The sequence below is a fragment of the Propithecus coquereli genome, unplaced genomic scaffold (genome assembly GCF_000956105.1).
Source record: "Propithecus coquereli isolate 6110/MARCELLA unplaced genomic scaffold, Pcoq_1.0 Scaffold142, whole genome shotgun sequence".
NCBI lineage: Eukaryota > Metazoa > Chordata > Mammalia > Primates > Indriidae > Propithecus > Propithecus coquereli.
This window is the reverse complement of record NW_012138525.1, coordinates 4,489,575-4,510,847: the sequence shown is the minus strand read 5'-3', so window position 1 is coordinate 4,510,847 and position 21,273 is coordinate 4,489,575. Positions and strand designations below refer to the sequence as shown.

At 43.7% G+C, this 21,273-nt stretch overlaps 1 protein-coding gene across 5 annotated transcripts in view; it reads left to right on the top strand.

The window, feature by feature from the left end:
* The window catches only part of SPTAN1 (spectrin, alpha, non-erythrocytic 1), a 64,534-nt gene that overhangs the window by 20,605 nt on the left and 22,656 nt on the right, over positions 1-21,273 (top strand). For 3 of the 5 annotated variants that reach the window (XM_012639716.1, XM_012639718.1, XM_012639715.1), the window contains exons 10-31: positions 909-1,010; positions 2,225-2,362; positions 2,951-3,061; positions 3,631-3,708; positions 3,849-4,004; positions 4,236-4,440; positions 4,951-5,132; positions 5,812-6,055; positions 6,246-6,368; positions 6,908-7,125; positions 8,417-8,509; positions 8,852-8,986; positions 10,073-10,221; positions 11,293-11,352; positions 12,810-13,008; positions 14,635-14,739; positions 15,173-15,196; positions 15,912-15,947; positions 17,803-17,850; positions 18,595-18,686; positions 18,996-19,140; positions 19,255-19,436. In XM_012639716.1, coding sequence (XP_012495170.1) covers positions 909-1,010; positions 2,225-2,362; positions 2,951-3,061; positions 3,631-3,708; positions 3,849-4,004; positions 4,236-4,440; positions 4,951-5,132; positions 5,812-6,055; positions 6,246-6,368; positions 6,908-7,125; positions 8,417-8,509; positions 8,852-8,986; positions 10,073-10,221; positions 11,293-11,352; positions 12,810-13,008; positions 14,635-14,739; positions 15,173-15,196; positions 15,912-15,947; positions 17,803-17,850; positions 18,595-18,686; positions 18,996-19,140; positions 19,255-19,436 — 2,825 coding nt within the window. The remainder of the gene's footprint in view (positions 1-908; positions 1,011-2,224; positions 2,363-2,950; positions 3,062-3,630; positions 3,709-3,848; positions 4,005-4,235; positions 4,441-4,950; positions 5,133-5,811; positions 6,056-6,245; positions 6,369-6,907; positions 7,126-8,416; positions 8,510-8,851; positions 8,987-10,072; positions 10,222-11,292; positions 11,353-12,809; positions 13,009-14,634; positions 14,740-15,172; positions 15,197-15,911; positions 15,948-17,802; positions 17,851-18,594; positions 18,687-18,995; positions 19,141-19,254; positions 19,437-21,273) is intronic. The other 2 variants (XM_012639720.1, XM_012639719.1) reach the window with 1 other exon arrangement.

Genomic DNA, 21,273 nt, shown 5'->3' with positions numbered 1-21,273 from the left:
ATTTTGGAAGACACTGTTATACGGTATTTTTACAATTATTTTTACCATTAAGCCTGCTGAGAGGTTTTAGTGTGCTAGATATAAAATCAACATACAAAAGTCAAACATGTTCCTCTGCACTAGCAACAGAAACATAATTTTTAAAAATACTACTTGTAATCCCAGCAGCAAATGTAAGATACTTGGGAAAAGTTGTGTAAGACATTTGTGGAGTAAACTATAAAACTTTGTTAAAAGCCATTAAAGAAAAACTCAGTAGATGAAATGACTTATCTCATACAAGGAACCATTAAAGAAAAACTCAATAGATGGAATGACTTAATGTCGTGCAAGGAACCATTAAAGTAAAACTCAATAGGTGGAATGACTTATCTCGTGCAAGGATGGAATGATGTAAAGGTGCAGATTCTCACCAGGATATATGCAGTCAGTACAATTCCAGTCAGAAGCCCACCAGGTGTAGGGATGTGTGTGTGTTTGAAATGAAATAAGCTAATTCTAAAATTGATTTGGAAGAAAAAAATTTGAAAAAATAGCTGAGACAATTTTGAAGAACATGGTGGGGCTGGGGGAGGGACTCACCTTACCAGATACTATAAATCATAGTGAATAAATCCCTTTGGCACAAGGAAGACAGAAAGATCAGTGGAACAGAAGAGGGAGCTCAGAGCATGGTGAGTGTGGAACCTCGACCGTGACAGAGGTGGAGTGCAAAGCCAGTAGGAAAAGAAATTCATCAGCGAATGATGACCTAGATTGATGAGGTGTTAGGAAACCTGTCCTGATCTTTCGTTCTGTTGCTCATTTTACATGTGATAGTCTGACTTGTAATGATTATTTAAAATTCAACACCTTATTTTTCTTTTCTAACATGCTGGACAAAAATTGTGCCTTTTTTTCCCTTATAGGGTGAAATTGATGCTCATGAAGATAGCTTTAAATCTGCAGATGAGTCCGGACAGGCTCTGCTTGCTGCTGGTCATTACGCCTCAGATGAAGTGAAGGAGAAGGTAAGAGAGGAGAAAAGGAGCTTTTTTTTTTTTTTTTTTGGACAGAGTCTTACTCTGTCGTCCTGGTTGGGTTGCGTGGTATCATCTTAGCTCACTACAACCTCAAACTCCTGGGCTCAAGCAATCCTCCTGCCTCGGCCTCACAAGTAGCTGGGACTACAGGTGTCCACTACCACGCCCAGCTAATTTTTTGTATTTTAGTAGAGATGGGGTCTCACTCTTGTTCAGGCTGGTCTCGAACTCCTGAGCTCAAGCGATCCTCTCCCTCCTCAGCCTCCCAGAGTGCTAGGATTACAGGCATGAGCCACTGAGCCCAGCTGAAAAGGCGCTTTTGTGGAATAAATTAGATTCTTTCACTAAAAGTCTCTGAAAGCTATTATCCGTCCTTAAAACTCCAGACATTGTACTCACCGTGATGCTTAAGAAAACTTACCCAGAGATTCTGCTTGAAAAGGAGCAGCCTTTCTCTTCAGAGAGTTAAAAAGAAGATGTACATTCAGTGTGCTGATTGGCCCAAGAGACAAGCCCTGTTATCTGGGACATGTGTGACACATTTCCCACTTACAGGGACTTTTTGCAGGGAGCTGAGTACTGAATTATGAGTTGGAACAAAGAGGAAATAAATTTTTATAAAATGATACGTATACTATGAAATCATAACTTTCATAGTATCTTAGAGTATAAGATTGCCTGAGGAACAATTAGGTAATGGTTTTTATTTTTTTTTTATTTTTATTTTTTTTTTGTTTTTATATTTTTTTAAATATTACATAAACTAAGAGGGGACATTTCAAAGAAAAACTTTGTCCTTAATAACTTTGGGGCCTAAAAATTATTTCTAGGGCATCCATAAATTTATTTAACACATTTTATAAAGTGTGCATTCAATTGACATTTCTCAGTCGAGAGTCCCTACTCCATTTATACTGTGTCACTTTTTATACAGATGCCCTTTTTCTTCTACCTAAGAGTTTATTTAGCATTTTTACCTAAAATCATTTGTGATAATGTGACAATAAATTAATTCTAGATTAATTAGAACAGGACCATCCCTCTTATATCGAACATAGCACATACAAGTGAATGTTGTTCTTCCCTTTTTACAAGTCAGAAAACAGGCCTGAAGATTAGCACTATGATTAGGAATTCCAGGGCAGCCCTTTAGTCTCAGAGGCATTGGGACTGACCGCTCCTCCCTGACCTTGTCCTCCCAGCTGACCATCCTTTCTGAGGAGAGAGCAGCACTGCTGGAGCTGTGGGAGCTGCGTAGGCAGCAGTATGAGCAGTGCATGGACCTGCAGCTCTTCTACCGGGATACTGAGCAGGTGGACAACTGGATGAGCAAGCAAGAGGTAATCCGCGAGCAGCAGCCTCACCGGTTAAGTGAGCAGAGAGGTCTGCGTCGTCTCCTTCTTGGGTAGCTTTCATATTTTGTTTTAGGAATTCAGTACTATTTCAGTTCTGAGTTGGGGAAGAAGGAGAACTGAGCAAGCTTCAGTCAGCTCTGCCAGTGTCTCTGCCTGCTGAAATGACAAGGTGCTCAGAAAGAGCCCAGTTTTTCAGATTAGTGTCATGTAAAATGTTCTAGTAGAGAATTTTTTTTCTTAGAACTTAGTGTTATACAAAATCTAAGTCTAATAGAAGCAACAAAAGCTATTTGAAGGAAGTTTTAGTAGAATCTGGAACAAGGATTTCATGATGTTGCTGGATTGATTTTAAGTGAATCTAAAAGGACTTTAGACTTTCCAGAATAGAACTTAGGAATTTAATAGCCATAGAATGTCTTTCCTTCTTTTTGTATTTTGGTCAAAATATCCTGTTCCAGTCTTAGAATATCAAAGGAATAGGCCATTATTCTGAACGCTTTGTTTCCTTTTCTTTTTTTTTCATTTTTTTTTTCTCTTTGCTCCCCTGCCCTCTGCTTTGTTTCCTTTTGCAAGGCCTTCCTGTTGAATGAAGACTTGGGAGATTCCTTGGATAGTGTGGAAGCACTTCTCAAGAAGCATGAGGACTTCGAGAAATCCCTCAGTGCCCAGGAGGAAAAGATTACAGTAAGACCCCTTGCTGTTGTCAGTGCCTTCACATGGTCCTTAGAGTAAGCCACAAGTCTCTTCTATTCCTACAAGGTTTCCTAACAGATTTGATGAAGAATCTATGTGCAGGGTGCTCCTGTGGCTGCTTAAAGTCTCAAGATGATGATATGCCATCTTGTTGGAGACATAACTTTATAGAAGGAAATGATTTGCTTGATGGAAACCCCCAAACTGAAATTTACTGTTCACTCAAGGTAGTTTAGAGTTAACATCAGATACTCTCCCCATTGAAAACACATCTTAGAAGTAAGAATTGGAAGGCTGTTAACCCCTTTCTGACCCCTGTCAGGAGAGTGTGCTGCATCTAACATCTCCCATCTTGAATGAAACTAGCACAATCTTGTTATAGCTGACTAATGACACCAAGCAAAAACTCAAAAGTTATGGGGAAAATGTCATCGCCAACTTTAGAGTGAAAACCTTGATATATGTTAAGGTTTGGAGTATTATGACCAGTTACTTTTCTCCAGAGGCCAAGCTAGGGAATAGTGTGCTTACCAGTAAAGAATTTCTATCTCACTTCCTAGGCACTAGATGAATTTGCAACCAAGCTAATTCAGAACAACCACTATGCAATGGAAGATGTGGCCACTCGCAGAGATGCTGTAAGTTTCCAGCTTCTTCATGCTCCTTCCTTTCTGTACTTGGGTATCCCATCTAAGACAGATGTTGCCATTAGGTCTCTTGAGCTGGACATCCTTTTAGGACTAAGAACTGGAGATTCATAAGGGTCCTTTTTTTCCAGCTGTTGAGCCGCCGCAATGCCCTTCATGAGAGAGCCATGTGTCGCCGGGCCCAGCTGGCTGACTCCTTCCACTTGCAGCAGTTTTTCCGTGACTCTGATGAGCTCAAGAGTTGGGTCAATGAGAAGATGAAAACTGCCACAGATGAAGCTTATAAAGTAATGTACCCTTAGCGTTGCTGTGTAGCACACAGTAAGCTAAACACAGTTCTCACAAATAAATTATAGCTAAAGAAAGAAATAGAGGATTCAAAAATCTCAAAAAGTTAAGCTGATTCAAAAGTCAGCGTAATGTAAGCTATTTTAGACATTCTCCCATAATGGTAAGTATGAAGGTAATTTGACATACTCAGGTTCAAGGTAGAACGCCCTTCCTTCTTGTATTGGTAGGACCCATCCAACCTACAAGGAAAGGTACAAAAGCATCAGGCTTTTGAGGCTGAGCTCTCAGCAAACCAGAGCCGCATTGATGCCCTGGAGAAGGCTGGGCAAAAGCTGATTGACGTCAACCACTATGCCAAGGATGAGGTCGCGGCTCGTATGAATGAAGTCATCAGTTTGTGGAAGAAACTGCTAGAGGCCACTGAACTGAAAGGTAAGAGAAAGTGTTACATTGGATGGTGACAGGAATGTCTGGGGAACTAGTTAAGTGTTTTAGGGACATATGCCACCCCAGTAAGGTGAGGCGGATGATTTGGGCATGAGGGGAGTTACTTGGACTGGATTCTTGATGCTTTGCCGATCTGGTAAACGTGGTTGAGTGTGCCGGTTGGTGGAGTTGAATGTGCTGGTGGGTGAGGGAGACTGAGGAGAGAAGGATGTGAGATGTGCCTCGTCACTGAAAATCAAAGTTCAGCTGTGAGCCAAGGACATTTAATAATTCTCAAGTATCCTTATCTTGTTGGGACTAGAATGCTTTTCATACTTCCAGTTCCACCTCTAGAAGGTAGAGCAGAGGTTGCAATTTATGTTTTACCTTTGTGGTAGAAATGAAGGAGTAACTAAAATTCTGACCCACAGTCCTTCACTAGGGCACCATTGTTTATGAGCAGTGTCAGTAGGAGGATGTTAAATAATAGAAAATTAAACTTGCCTCCTTGCATAGGAATAAAACTTCGTGAAGCTAACCAGCAACAGCAATTTAATCGCAATGTCGAGGATATTGAATTGTGGCTGTATGAAGTAGAAGGTCACTTGGCTTCAGATGACTATGGCAAAGATCTTACCAATGTCCAGAACCTTCAGAAGAAGCATGCCCTGCTGGAGGCTGATGTGGCTGCTCACCAGGTAGAGTGTGAACTGTGGGCTGTGTTGAGCAAGTGAACACAGAAACTATAGGATGGGGCTGGGTGAGGTGGCTCACACCTGTAATCTTAGCACTTTGGGAGGCCAAGGCAGGAGGATCACTTAAGCCCAGGAGTTTGAGATCAGCCTGGCAATAGCAAGACTCCATCTCTACAAAAAATAGAAAAATTAGCCAGGTATGGTGGTGCACACCTGTAGTCCCAGCCACTCGGGAGGCTGAGGCAGGAGGGTCACTGAAGCCCAGGAGCTGGAGGTTGCAGGGAGCTATGATGATGCCACTGCACTCTACCTGGGCGACACAGCAAGACTATGTCTTGATTTGAGGGGGAAAAAAAACTATAGGAGGGAAGAATGGCAAATAATTTTAAGACCAAGCTAGTTTTGGGAGGGATGAAATGTATTGATTTTCTTAGATAGCTCTATGTGCTGCATGTGCATCTGCTCAAATTAAATTGTCTTCCCTCGGAGGTTTTTGAAGGCCCAAAATAAGGGAAGGAGATGGAAGAAAGAATATTCTCAGGAGTGGCAAAAAGGGCCATGATAATTTTTCTCCGTATGTGATAAAACCACACCCAAAGTAACAAAGTCGGCCTAGAAAAGTGCAGAACATAGGCACTCATCGCTGGACTGAGATTTCAAGACTGTCCTTTCCCTCTTCCAGGACCGCATTGATGGCATCACCATCCAGGCCCGCCAGTTCCAAGATGCTGGCCATTTTGACGCTGAGAACATCAAGAAGAAGCAGGAAGCCCTCGTGGCCCGCTATGAAGCTCTCAAGGAGCCCATGATTGCCCGAAAGCAGAAGCTGGCCGATTCTCTGCGTCTGCAACAGCTGTTCCGTGACGTGGAGGACGAGGAGACGTGGATTCGAGAGAAGGAGCCCATTGCTGCATCTACCAACAGAGGTCAGTCTGCCTCTGTCAAATAGGAAAGGAGCTGGGAAAGGGCTGTGCCATCGCAGCGTGAGGGGCACGTGTGTCAGAGTGAGCAGGTTTAGATTACGAAATGGGAACCGAGGCAGACACCATGAGAGACAGGTTACTGCTGACTCTTCTTTTCGTGGTTGGATGACTGGGGAGTGGTTTCTGCTTTCAGGCAAGGATTTGATTGGGGTCCAGAATCTGCTAAAGAAACATCAAGCTCTACAGGCAGAAATTGCTGGGCATGAACCTCGCATCAAGGCAGTTACGCAGAAGGGGAATGCCATGGTGGAGGAAGGTGAGTATCGCCACCCATGAGGCTTTGCTCTCTGTGTCTCCCCTCCTTTGGCCAAGAGCATGACCACTTGGGCATAGCAGACTGGGCTGTGGGGTAGAATGCCGTCCCCATTCTTTCCTGGCTGATGGCCTTGACTAGACCTTACCCTTTCTGAGCCTGAATTTCTTATCTGTGAAATGGGGATGACGGCACCTCCCTCTGATGCAGTCGTGAGAATTAAACAAGATGAAGTAGGTGAAGAGCCTGAGGGAGCGCCTGCACCTGGAAGTCCAGTGACCGCACCACGACGGGACTGCTCTTTTTATTATTTCTTTATGATACTATCACTAATGCCAGCCGGGGATAAAGGTTATGGTTTGAGGAGGTCAAAAATGAGATAGTCTGTTATAGGATTAGAACCCGAACCTCTCATAAAAATTGGAATTGTGAAGGGGCACAGCTCACCAAAACACAGTAACGGAAAGTGCCATGAACACGCAGAAGACCCCTTTCGTCCTTCTGCCATGTGTGAACATACTCTTTGTCATCCTCTCTTCCAGGCCATTTTGCTGCAGAGGATGTGAAGGCCAAGCTTAACGAGCTGAACCAGAAGTGGGAGGCACTGAAGGCCAAAGCCTCCCAGCGGCGGCAGGACCTGGAGGACTCTCTGCAGGCCCAGCAGTACTTTGCTGACGCCAATGAAGCCGAGTCGTGGATGCGGGAGAAGGAGCCCATCGTGGGCAGCACCGACTATGGCAAGGACGAGGACTCTGCCGAGGTAACGCTGAGTTTGGGAAGCACTGTGCCTGCCAGGGTAACAGAGCAGGCCTTGGATTGAGAAGCAGATTAGGAGAAGTGGTGATGTATGCACGGTGCAGCATCATAGTGATTCTTTTTTAATCCACTTTTTACTTTTTATTGGGGAAATTCAGCCATACCTAAAGGAGAGAGATGACTTCCTGTCACCCACCTTCAATTGTTAGCACTGGCCATTCTTGTTTCTTCTGTGGTCTCCGCCATATGCACGCTTACATGCCTGCTGCCATATCAGCGTGCACGTGCGCATGTATAAATACACATACACACATACGTACAAATGCACCAGCATACACATATTCATGTGTACCAACATACATACAAACGTGCAGTCACATATATATATACATGCAATCGTTTTTTTGCTGTTCATCTGGTTGTTTTTTTTTTTTTTTTTGAGACAGAATCTCACTGTGTTGCCCGGGCTAGAGTGCCGTGGCATCAGCCTAGCTCACAGCAACCTCAAACTCCTGGGCTCAAGCAATCTTCTGCCTCAGCCTCCCGAGTAGCTGGGACTACAGGCATGCGCCACCATGCCCGGCTAATTTTTTCTATATATTTTTAGTTGTCCGATTAATTTCTTTCTATTTTTAGTAGAGACGGGGTCTCGCTCTTGCTCAGTCTGGTCTCAAACTCCCGAGCTCAAACAATCCGCCCGCCTCGGCCTCCCAGAGTGCTAGGATTACAGGCATGAGCCACCGCTCCCAGCCTATTCATCTGTTTTTTGATTAAAATTCTTAAATTTTGTTGATAAAGGTCTAGGTATAGGTCCCTGTACCTACTTCTTTTCTTCCCTATCTTCACAAAAACCAGAATGAGTTGAATATTGATTCTCCCAAAAGATGGGAGACCTGGCAGACGTTGAAGATGGTGTCAGTGGGAAATGATGAAAGCACCAGAGGTGGAGCGCAGGGGGCAGCAGATGGGGCCAGCTTCGACTTAGTGGAAATGTCTTACTTCTTAAGAATGGTGGAGAATCACCAATATGTGTCATGTGCTTTATGTCTTTTTGTATATTTCAAATATTGCACAATTAAATACATAAAAGCAGGGTGAAAAGATAATACTATAAGTCACAATATTTCCCCCAAATTAAATGTTTATTTTTAAAAATGAAAGTGCAAGACCAGAGGTGATGACATCATCGTGTAACTATAAAAGATTTTTGAGTGAGGGTGACAGTTGGCAAGGCAGCTGGGGACAGGAGGCTCGGGCTCCATATGTATGTGCTCCACGTGTGGTTTTGGTTTCAGGCTCTGCTGAAGAAACACGAAGCTTTGATGTCCGATCTCAGCGCCTATGGCAGCAGCATCCAGGCTTTGCGAGAGCAAGCACAGTCATGCCGGGTAAACGTGGCTTCGGTTTTGACCAGTTATGGCTTGGGGGGAAGTACTGGGGGCAGGGAAATTTGAGGGACCAGATATGAGCAGCAAGTGTTATGATCATGGGTAACATTCTTGTGACTTTATTGTTAACTCTCGTGACACTAAGTTTTACAGAGAGCTTAAAATGAGATTTTTAAAAGATATCAAAGAGCTAACGTCCTTGGATCAGGTTTTATTTATAGCTTCAGTGAAGAACTGTCATAGATGTGTATTTGGTAAATTTGGTACAGCTGTTGATGTTGTGTGCTTAGACGACACACTATGGACATCTTTTAACTGTGCGGCCTTTCCTTTGGGTTTTAGCAACAAGTGGCCCCGATGGATGATGAGACGGGGAAGGAGCTGGTCTTGGCTCTCTATGACTACCAGGAGAAGAGTCCTCGAGAGGTCACCATGAAAAAAGGAGATATTCTTACCTTACTCAATAGCACCAACAAGGCAAGGCATAGAGCGTAATTGTGTGTGTGTTTCACACCAGGAGTACCGCATTTGCTTAGTTGGGTGTCTTTGTGGGGTATGTCTCCCCAGTATAAGACTAGTTTAGAATTCACAGAGGTATTAGAGTTTCCTCATCACTCCCCCACTTAATGTACCTTTATCCAGTACTACATGTGATCAAGAAGGTCACAAGTCTAGTATAGAGAGTCAAGGATAGCTTTTTTCATGATCAGATATCTCTAGGTAGAATTCTTCACCTGTTGAACCAAAGTCTGCTTCTCTATAAACTTGTACCTGTTGGTTCCTACTCTAGATTACACAGCTCCATCTCAGCCCAGTGGATACTTGAAGACAGCTATGACCTCACCCCACTGGCTTTGTCTTCTCTAAGCTGAATAATATATAAATCTGAGCTCATTAGCCTTTCTTCCTTGGCATTTTCTGGTTTGACAGTGGCCTCGAAGTGAGGCTCATGATCTATCACAGATTATCTGACCGATCCTGAAAAAGGAGGCTGCCTCCCATTTCGGTTAAGGCTAGAGAAGCATTCTCGACCATTGTTAAGAGCTTCCTTACTACTTGTATGCTTAATCTTTAAAATAAACAAATAAATAAGAGCCTTGTTAGCCCCACACCTCATTTACCCTTGTCGTGAGTATTTGAGGAATCCTGCAGTTCATATCTTTTCTCTGTTGATTTTAAGAGCAGCATTGTCCAGTAGCACTTTCTGTAATGGTAGAAATTTTATATGTCTGCGCTGCCTCCAAGGTAACTACTAGCCATGTGTGATAGTAAACACCTAAAGCTGAGTATTTTAATTGAATTTAATTCCAACCTACTGGAAGTTCAGTGGGTCCGTGTGGCAAGTGGCAGCAGTGTTGGATGGCACAGCCCTGGAGCATTCCAGGCAGGGTCAGGAAGGGACTAAATTTTCAGGCATTGTTTTAAGTGACTTTGATACTGTCACGGGCCTCTTAAATGATTAGAGCTCTCTTTTGTGTGTGCGTGCGCACACACACAGGCCTCTTTGGATTCTCCCTTTCTCAGAGAAGGAATTTGCTTTCAGTTCTCCCTTTTTTCCCTTAGGACTGGTGGAAAGTGGAAGTGAATGATCGTCAGGGTTTTGTGCCAGCTGCGTATGTGAAGAAATTGGACCCCGCCCAGTCAGCCTCCCGGGAGAACCTGCTAGAGGAGCAAGGGAGCATAGCACTGCGGCAAGAGCAGATTGACAATCAGTAAGGACCATGCGCTCGGCCACCAAGGGCGGGGGGCTTCCCCTGCATCCCACGTGGGCCCAGCCTCAGGCATGCCCCAAGGCTTCTGGACCGACTTGCACTCCTCCTGTTTCCCCAGGTCACTTTTAGCCCGCAGACTCCTGTTTGAGCCTCAGATCCCTAACTGATATCTTATTTTCCTTTGTTTTATTTTTTCTACCAGTGTTCATGAATTTCTTTAACTAAACACAATTTTTATAATCATTGCCACCTTAACCTTTGTCTTCAGTTTGGTTTGAGATGCTTTCTGAAACTAGATTTTCAGATGTTCCACACCCCTACAGCTACACCTACCCCATTTGAAAGGCTACTTAGCTTCTCTTTCTACCATGGCTTTGTGTTCTGAGAATGGGATTGATTTTTTATCAAATGGCTGTGTCCTCTTTCCTATAGCTAGGCCACCATGTTGACCTGCGTCCCTCCATTAGGGCATTTCTTTCTATATTAATGAAATCAACAGCTTTGGACACTTGAGAAATAGCCAGAAAATACATTTCCCACTAGAGTTTAGGTAGAGTAATGGAATTTTTCTGACCCCAGTGATCTTCAAAAAGCCCAAAGTTATTTGTGCACTTATAGACTCCCTTACTGTTGACATAATCATGAGAGGTTTTGGTTTGTGTTCTTACCAGTGGCCTGAGGCATAAATATGAGAGCAAGAAAGTAGATCAGATATATGGCTAAATTGCTTATTAGCACTCAGTAAAGATTTTTCTCTAAGGGCAGTCCAGTGGTTCCCCGGCCCTGCTCTGTAAAGTTACCAGTATTTCCAGTACAGAAAAATCTGCCTTAAGTATGGTGGACTTGTCAGAAAAATGAAGGTGAACTAACCCTCTAATTTAATTTTCCTGCTGTTTCTTTACTGTGGTTTCATTCATAGCCTTGACTGCTTCTGAGAGCTTTTGAATGACCCCTCAGTCTCCCCCACTTTACGCATCCACCATCCTGGCACCAGTCGGAGCTGCCGCTTCTCATCCTTGTGGATTAATCCCACTAATCTGTGCATGCTTTTGCTGTGCCCCCTCTGTGCAGGACACGCATAACTAAGGAGGCCGGCAGTGTATCTCTGCGTATGAAACAGGTGGAAGAACTGTGAGTAGGCTGAGAGCCTTGCTGAGCACCCTGCGTCCACTGCTACCCCCTCCATTCTCCCTCTGCTGCTTCTCTCCAAGGCCCTCGTTCATCCAGAAAGATGAGGTGGTGGGAGGAACTGCGTGTCTGCGCGGCAGCTTTCGCGCACAGGGAAGCGGGGTCGGTGCAGCCGTGTCAGCTGGTGACTGCTTACCTCCTCGGTTGCTTCCGTGTGCAGCTGTGTGTTCAGAGTGGTGTTGGGTCCCCTCCTGTTGGTTTTTGTGGTAGACCAGCCACTGTCAGCAGCAAACCTGAAGGCCGTTCTATAGTTTTCCTTACTAGGAAGGCAATTAAATCCCTCTCTTTAAAGTGTTCTGATTCTTGGTAATGCGTTGCTTTTTTATTTCAGTTTGGAAAGCTTATGTGGTGATTCTAGATTTTTAAAAAATTTTTTAACTTTTTTTTAATTAAGTTTGTCATTTTCATGTTTCCAAAGATAGTAGGAGTTCAGCCTTTTGTATTTTTGTTCCCCAGAGATAGAATATTCTTTGATTTTTCTTCAGATAAATCTTCTGTATAACAAAATGGTACAGATAACTCTCTATTCTGCCTGATTTTCCTTCTGAAGTTGCCAAAACTTTCTGAGAAAAAATATGTCATTTTACTGGGAGGCCGAGGCGGGCAGATTGTTTGAGCTCGAGTTCGAAACCAGCCTGAGCAAGAGCGAGACCCCGTCTTTACTAAAATTAGAAAGAAATTAATTGGACAGCTAAAAATATACAGAAAAAATTAGCTGGGGATGGTGGCGCATGCCTATAGTCCCAGCTACTCGGGAGGCTGAGGCAGGAGATCCCTTGAGCCCAGGAGTTTGAGGTTGCTGTGAGCTAGGCTGACGCCACGGCACTCTAGCCCGGGCAACACAGTGAGACTCTGTCTCAAAAAAAAAAAAAAAAAAAATGTCATTTTAGAAATATCCTACTGATCCAGAGATATAAACATCCTATATCAGGCTATTTTAAAGCTCAGTGTGCTTTCTCCCACCTCACTCCCCACCTGGGGGCTACTCGGAAAATTATGAAAAATGAGAAAAAACCCTCTGTATGCATCATGCCCAGAAAGTTCATGTCATCTTGGCTGCAGTCGCATGAACCTGTGTTTCTGTGCCAAACGCGTGGTTTCACTCATTTGTGATTGTGATGTTGTAAGTTCAGAATTAGCCTGGGAATGGATGTGCCTGGCTATTCTGGCCACCTAGTTGTGAAGAAGACAGTGTACACTTATCCCTGAGGCTGTGGTGTGGGCACCTGGGATCTTTGTCTTCATGTGCTTGCTGAGGCTTTGTCACCAGGGTATCATCGTTACAAACTCCTAGCCTTGGAGCCACATTATGGAGACGTCTGGTGGTTTGCCCATATGTTAGCATCTGCAGGACACTAACTGTTTTCCTTGCCCCCTTGTCACCTCTCCAATTACATCAGATACCATTCTCTGCTGGAACTGGGTGAAAAGCGGAAAGGCATGTTGGAGAAGAGTTGCAAGAAATTTATGTTGTTCCGTGAAGCAAATGAACTACAGCAGTGGATCAACGAGAAGGAAGCTGCTCTGACAAGCGAGGAGGTCGGCGCAGACTTGGAGCAGGTTGAGGTGCTACAGAAGAAGTTTGATGACTTCCAGAAGGTATGGGTAGTTGTGGAGCTGAGCTGAAAATTGTTTAAAGATTCAATTCTCTTGGTTTTTGACTGCAGACCAGTGGAATGAAAATTACATAGATTATATTCCATCATCTGTGTAGCTATTTTTAAATTACTTTAATTGATAGTTTTCTTAGACCAGGTTAGTTTTAAGGAAAGACATGTTCTTTCCTCTACATGTTGTTTTAAGAACTTTTCTAAATCTAAAATTAAAAAGGTATAAAAGAAATTTTTTTGGATTGGGGTAAAATTCGCATAATAAAGCTAACCATTTCAAAGTGTACATGCCAGTGTAATTTAGCATATTCACATTGTTTTGCAACCATCACCTCTGTCTAGTTCCAAAACATCACCTCAAAAGACCACGTACCCATTAAGGAGTCATTCGTTTGCCATTCTCCCTAACCCAGCAGTCCCAGGCAACCAGTGATCTGTTCTTTGCCTCTGGGTTTACTTATTCTGAATAATTCATGTAAAGGGAATCACATATTATGTGACTTTTTTTTTTTTTTCCCTAAGACAAGGTTTTGCTCTGTTTCCCGGGCTAGAGTGCAGTGGCATCATCACAGCTCATTGCAATCTCAAACTCCTGGGCTCAAATGTTCCTCTTGCCTCAGCCTCCTGATGAGCTGGGACAGCAGGCATGCCACCATGCCTAGCTAATTTTTTAATTTTTTTGTAGAGATGGGGTCTCACTATATTGCCCAGGCTGGTCTTAAATTCTCAACCTCAAGTGATCCTCCTGCCTCAGCCTCCCAAAGTGCTGAGATTACAGGCGTGTGCCACTGCACCCAGCCTCATGTAACTTTTTATGACTGGCTTCTTTTGTTTACTATATTTTCAAGGTTCGTCCTTCTTGTAGCATGTATCAGTACTCCATTTCTTTTTATTGCTGAATAATAGTCTGTTGTATGATATGCCACATATTGTTTATTCATTCCTCAGTTTAAAAGTATGCCTATAACCAATTAAGATAGAGGGAGCTAATTTCTCCTATTGAGGCTACATTAAATTTTCATCACTGTCTATTTTTCTTTTTTTTTTTTTTAAGAGAAAGGGTCTTATTCTGTCACCCAGGCTGGTGTACAAATGCAACAATCAGCCTTGAACTCCTGGGCTTGAGTGATCCTCTTGCTGCAGCTTCCCAAGTTGCTGGTACTACTGGTGCATGCCACCATGCCCACCCAGCTAATTTTTTTATTTTTATTTTTTAAGAGACAGGGTCTTGCTATGTTGTCTAGCCTGATTCCAAACTCCTGGGCTCAAGCAATCCTCCTATCTCAGCCTTCTGAATAGTGAGGACTATAGATGTATGCCACCACAACCAGCGGATTTTTAAATTTTTTGCAGAGACAGAGTCTCACCATGTTGCCCAGGCTGGTCTCAAACTCCTCACCTCAGGCGATTCTCCCACCTCAGCATGCCAAAGTGCTAGGATCACAGGTGCCAGATACCATGCCCAGCTTCATCACATTTTTAAAACATTGTTTCCTCTCCCCCAAAAGAAGTTTCATGATGTTGAACAGATCTTTCTAGGTTCAAGCCGTAGTTCATGATTATTTTCCTTTGACTTGCTATTGTGGGTTTAGTTATTATAGCTTTTACTTTAAAGGATCTGAAGGCCAATGAGTCACGCTTGAAGGACATTAACAAGGTGGCTGAAGACCTGGAGTCGGAAGGTCTAATGGCAGAGGAGGTACAGGCCGTGCAACAGCAGGTGAGCGTCTTCTTGGGGCAAGGCTTTGTTGCCATAAGGAAGCAGCTTGGTTCCTTCCTGTGTCCTTCATAGGCCAACAAGCAGCTTTTCAAAGTACACAACTGTGGCTTGGCTGCAGGACAGGTCCTCGTACCAATATCCCTCACCTCCATACACCGAAGGGCTCTGCTCTTCTCCGTAAGCCCGTTAAAGATTGCGAAAGTTGTCTAATGCTTGTACAGCCCTTAACTAATGGTAACTTAATGAGTTCCTTAAATAAACAAAAAGTTTTCCATATAAATATTGACTCTAAGAAGTTCTGATGGACAGTTGGGTTAACATTGCACTGTATATTTTTGTAATTCTCCTGGTCTCCAGGTGTGACAGTAATCAGTTCCGCTGGGAAATGTGTATTTCCTCTAATAATAACACTGGTTTCTCTCTCTCCTTATAGGAGGTGTGTGGCATGATGCCCAGGGTAAGTCCAGGTGCTGTGTGTGCAACTTGAACATGAGAAGGATTTAGATTGTGGGAAGAATATAAAGTTAAGTCCTTCTTTGTGAGGATTTCTGTTCCTGAACCTCAGAGTTGTCTTTAGTGTATAAAAATCTGTGGAACATACCAGAAATTGATTTCTATTTGCCATTCTCCAAAAGACCAAAAAAGTTGGGGGAGTTGTTTTTTTAAGAGATAAGGTCTTGCTGTGTTGCCCAGGCCGCTTTCAAAGTCCTGGGCCCACGTGACCCTCCCACCTCAGCCTCCCAAGTAGCTGAGACTACCGGTGTGCACTACCAAGCCGAGCTCTTAAAAAGTTTTTTATCTCTTCAGTTTTCTAAACTTGTTTAAATGGCTATCGTTTAGGGTTATCACCCTTTTCAAATACTTCCAGGAATATGACATAAAGAAAAGTGGATAGTTTTCTTAGGAAATGTCCTCGTTCTCTCCATTTCTTCTACTGTATAAAAAATTGCCATTTTTCTCTCCTCTTTGTTTGCTTAATTTTTCTCAACCATCCTTGCAGTTTGTTTTTAGGCAACAATAAGCTCTGAATTACAGAGGGGAGTTGCTATTTTGGTTAATTTATTTGTGAACTTCCCCTGGGGAAGTACTAACATCATTAAAGGGAAAGGTCAGGTGCTCCGTTGCTTTGTGCTCAGTTGCACGACTGCTCAAACTTCTCCTCCTTTGACTAGGATGAAACCGATTCCAAGACAGCCTCCCCGTGGAAGGTAAGAAGTCCTTTGCAAATTATTATTTCCAAGGGTTTTACAGGAGCATAAAGTATTTTATGCTCTTTTCTGGTGTGCCTTTTTCTGAGTATTCAGCGTACCTTGAGCCTTTGGTCATTTCCGGACTTGATTAGACTGGTTTCTTTCAGACCTTGACATTATTAATATATTCTTTGAATCTGTTATCCCTTAAAATGTGATGTTTAATATACAAAAGCAAGATGTTCACGTTCAAATGCTCGGTACAGTTAGGTCAAGTTTATTATCCACATCAGTGCCAGATTGTGCCTCTCAGGGGGCACTGCACCAGCAGGTGGGGGCCCACCCGCAAGGCTGCAGTCCAAGGGAAAGGACGGGAGCACAAAACGCCCCAGAATGGAAAGGAGAGTAGACATTCCATTCCCATCAGCCCAGCCTCTTTCTCCTATGGCCTAAGAAAGGCTCCAGAGAAGATACCAAATCTAAAGGAGAGATGGAAAGCAACGAGATGGTTACCAGCTGCAGGAGACATTATGCCGGACAAATCCAGAATGGGCATAACTCTGACCAGGAATGCAGAGGAGAAGGTTTTTCATGTGCCGTATTTGTACTCATGATTATGGCACTGGTTGCCTGTGTCTTAACTCTAGCATCCTCCCTCCTGATCTGGCGCTTCAGGAATATGTCACTGGAATTATAGGCAAGTTAGAGAGCAGATTTCTACTTTATAAAAGTTCATCTTCCAGAAATATAAAACATGAAAACCTGAAACAAAAAGCCTCCCACCAACACCCCTCCTGTGCCTACTTTTGCACCCGCTCAGTCATCTCGTCTGACCTGTCCTGAGGACCTGGGCTGATGGTGTGTTTCTGCCTCTTTCCCCTGCTGGCTCTGTTCTCTTCGTTAAATAGGCTCCAAATTGCAGGGTTGGGGGGGTGGGGTACATTTTTCCTTTGATTCAACTTTCCTTTTCTCGATCTTAATTTTGCTAACATAGCAAACTTTCATCATTGATGGTATGAATGGGCAACAGCCTTATCTGACCCTTTAGCAAAGTGTTTCTGATAATATCAGCATTCTTTCAGAAATGTGTTTTAGATATCTTTGTAAATACCAATACCTCCTATTTCTTGGAAAGGATTGGAGACAGCAGGTCTACCTTCTGAGCCCTGTACACACCCACATTGGTTGGAAGTGTCACCTAGGGATTCCCCGGAACATCTGATGAGCTGAACTTTGTGTTCAAGCTGAGCCCTCCTTCCCTCGTGTGCTTGAAGGATCATAAGCATCAGAATGTGGTCCATGAGCAGTTTCTTTCAGATGGGCTGTAAGATCCCAAGGGATTTTAGATTTTTAGAAGTAGCTACATTATTGAAAAGAAAACTAATTGACCGATTTATTTTTCCTCTGGTAAAGCTGTTGCCCTTCGTTGAAAGGGACACTATTGAAAAAAAAAAATAGCAGCCCAATAACCATAATTAGAAATGAAAATGATTATTAGTATACTTGATGATTTAAATAAACAGTCTCAGCTGCCAGCTCTTGTTAAATTTAGTATGGTTTCTGGGGTGTTCTCCTGTAGTATGAATAAGAAAAAGACACTAATCATTAGTCTTTGAGCTGTGTTTTCCTGTCCAGCCAGCTGTTATAATTACGGCTTTCACCGCTGTTTTTTCATTCATCAGGTGAAATGTATCATTGAGCTGATTCTGAATGTGCACTTTGGGTTTTTTTCATAACTTTCTAGTGGTTCATACTCGTATTAATGCCTCTGCTCAGAATGTTGACAGTATCCCTGTAAGGTAATGTGGTTGCCCACTGGGCCCCTGCAGTGGCACTTGCAGCTCAGGTCTCTGTCTCTTTCCTCCCTATGTAGTCTGCTCGTCTGATGGTGCACACCGTGGCCACCTTTAACTCCATCAAGGTAAGAAGCAATGATGAGCTCCCCTGGTTTTTCCCTGGTTTCCTTTAGTCTTTTCTTTCCCTGTCGACAGTGGAGCTCTTGTCCTAGTCAGTCAGGTGAGCTGTGGACAGGTCTCACTCTCCTGGGTTCAGGAGTGTCCTGGGTAAACACTGGTGCTCTCATGGCCACAGTGTGGCTTGGTTGGCTTTCCTGGTCAGGAGCTTGCCAGTTCTCAGCAGCGGAGCAAGCCTTGCTTCAGGTTTCCCGCAGGTGAGAGCTGTAAGGAGCTTGTTCTCAGGAAGGCAGTGAACGGCTTCTTTGCCGCCTCCAGTACGAGGTCCTGCAGCGCGCTGGCTCTTCCCCGGCCTGCTGTGGCCTGAGGGCGGGGCCGGCAAGTGTCTAGAGGCAGTCGGCTCATTGGGATTTATCCACTCAGCGATTATTTATGAAGTGGTTGCCACATGCCAGGCACCAGGCTAGGAGTCAAGAGTGAGGACAAGTTAGCTTTATCTCTTGCTGCTTCAAAGGTCATCCCAGGTCAGGTGTTCCTAGCGTGTTGGAGTCATCAAATGTGGCTAGTGTTGGCTTGATTCTGACTTTCCAGAATTTTGCCGTGATTGTATATTAATTTATTCAACTGGGAAGGTTGGAAACAGGAAATTGTATGTGGCTTAGCCTTTACCTTAAGCCATTTTTCCAACGTTTGGTTGTGGGCATGACAGAAGAGGGGTCGCAGCAGAGCTGATGCTTCGCGTCCTCCTGCAGGAGCTGAATGAGCGATGGCGGTCCCTGCAGCAGCTGGCTGAAGAACGGAGCCAGCTCCTGGGCAGCGCTCATGAAGTGCAGAGGTTCCACAGGTGAGGGGGCAGCAGGGGGAGGGAAACGGGTGACGGACGGGTTCATACTGACAGCCCAGACTTGCTGACTGAGATCTCAGAGGAAATGCCACATCTTGTCTGTGCTCTGGCACCTAGGACCATATCTGACACAGGGCAGAGGCTCAGTAAATACTGCTGCGTGAATGAATGCCTATTCTTATGCCTTTTTTAGAAGACTTGGCTGTAGCCAGTGACAAATGTACTAAATGTCAGCTAAATTGTTCCTGTGTCCTGTAACCAAGGCAACTGTACTCGGTATTTATTAATCTGAATGTGTTTCACCTGTAGAGATGCCGATGAAACCAAAGAATGGATTGAAGAGAAGAACCAAGCTCTAAACACAGACAATTATGGGCATGATCTGGCCAGCGTCCAGGCCCTGCAGCGCAAGCATGAGGGCTTCGAGAGGGACCTTGCTGCTCTCGGTGACAAGGTGAGAGGATGCACAGTCATCTTCAGATGTTTCTCCCCCAGGCAGAGCACAGCCTTCTGTTCTGCAGAGCAGCACCCCTTTGTCGTGTGCTTTCTCACCCCTTTCTTCCCATAGGTAAACTCCCTTGGAGAAACAGCAGAGCGCCTGATCCAGTCCCATCCTGAGTCAGCAGAGGACCTACAGGAAAAATGCACAGAGTTAAACCAGGCCTGGAACAGCCTGGGGAAGCGCGCAGACCAGCGCAAGGCCAAGCTGGGCGACTCCCACGACCTGCAGCGCTTCCTCAGTGATTTCCGGTACAAAGCAGTGTTCACTCAGAGCTCTAGAGCATAGAACCTTCTTTGTCGTGATCATTTTTATTGTGAAAGTAACGTGCTCAATGTAAAATTCTCAAACTCCCAAACATGCGAAAGTCAAAGAAGAATCTCCACTTCCCTGTCCAAGTATGTGCACACGCACATCACCCATGCGCTCCCTGGCCGCGTGGCGTTATTTTTGTGCTTAGACATATTTTTTACTTTAGAATACAATTTAGTCTGTTCCACCAACTTTTTTGATTTAGAAGAGTTTCAGGGCCACAGAGAAGTTGAAAGAAGTAACACCGTAAGCATCTGTGATGCCTTCATCTGTAGTTATCACTTAACTTTTATGACATTTGCTTTATCACTAAATACATACTGTTGTTTTTCTGAGCCACATGAACGTAGGTTGCAGATACTTGGCAATTGCCTCTAAACACTTCAACGTGTATCTCCCAAGAGCAAGGATGTTCTCCTACATAATTACATTTCCATTATCACACCCAATAAATCTAACACTAACACAATAATATTTAAGTTCATTCTCTGTTTTTTCCAATTGTGTATTTTATAACTTGTGCTTTTTTTTTTTTTTTTTAATCCAGGGTCCAACCCATGATTATTGTTGAATTTGGTGGTTTTATCTTAGTCTTCTTTAATCTAGAACAGTATCCCTCTGCCTTTCTCTTTTTTTTTTTTTTTTGGTCTTTCATGGTATTGACATTTTTGGAGAGTCCAGGCCAGTTGTTTTGTAGAATGTCCCACAATGTGGTACCTCAGTCTTTGTAGTGGCTTTGTAACATTCCACTGAATGGGTGATTTATGACTTGTTTAATAGGAGCCCTTTATGACAGATACTTCTTTTGTTTTTTGTTTGTTTGTTTGCCCTTTAACAGTGTTCTAGCTGGGCATGGTGGCTCACACCACCTGTAATCCCAGCACTTTGGGAGACTGAGATGGGAAAAACAGTTGAGGCCAGGAGTTTGAGACCAGCCTGAGCAAGAGCAAGACCTTGTCTCTACAAAAAATAGAAAAATTAGCTGGGTGTGGTGTCATGTGCCTGTAGTCCCAGCTACTCAGAAGGCTGAGGCAGGAGGATCACTTGAGCCCAGGAGTTTAAGGTTGCAGTGAGCTGTGATTGTGCCACTGTACTACAGCCTGGGTGGACAAAACGAGACCCATCTCTAACAAACAAACAAACAAACAATATTCTTACACACACGCTCGCACACTTGTGTGAAGTCCGCCATCTTGGGCATTGCATTTCCTCTGCTGAGCTGAGAGGATACAAGTGATGTTCTTCCCCTTCACAGGCCTTTGGTAGGAGGTCCCAGCAGTTGGGTTTTCTTGTTTGTTTTTGAGGTGAAGATCACATAGCATATAGCTATTTTAAGGTGTGCAGTTCAGTGGCATTTGATGTATTCACATTGTCGTGCAGCCACCACCTCTCTCTGGTTTTGAACTTTTTCTTCACCCTAGAGTAACATCCCATGTCCCTTAACTAATCACTCCCCTTTCCCTACCCCCTAGGAACACTCATCTGCTATCTGTCTATGGGTTTGCCACTTCTGGATATGTCATATGAAAGGAATCCGTATGATATGTGACCTTACACACTTGATTTTTTACCTTGTATATCTGCGAGAAGCTGGATTAAGTGTATCCATAGGTCTAGGGTTTCAAGGCTTAATCCTAAAGAAAAGCTTTTTCATTTGAAGCTGTAAAAAACTTAACCATAACTGTTGCCTCTGTTAGAACCTATTATTCTGTAGGGTGAAATGATCTTAATTATAAACCCATTAATTTTTCTTCTGAGGATTTCTGGCTTTTTTTT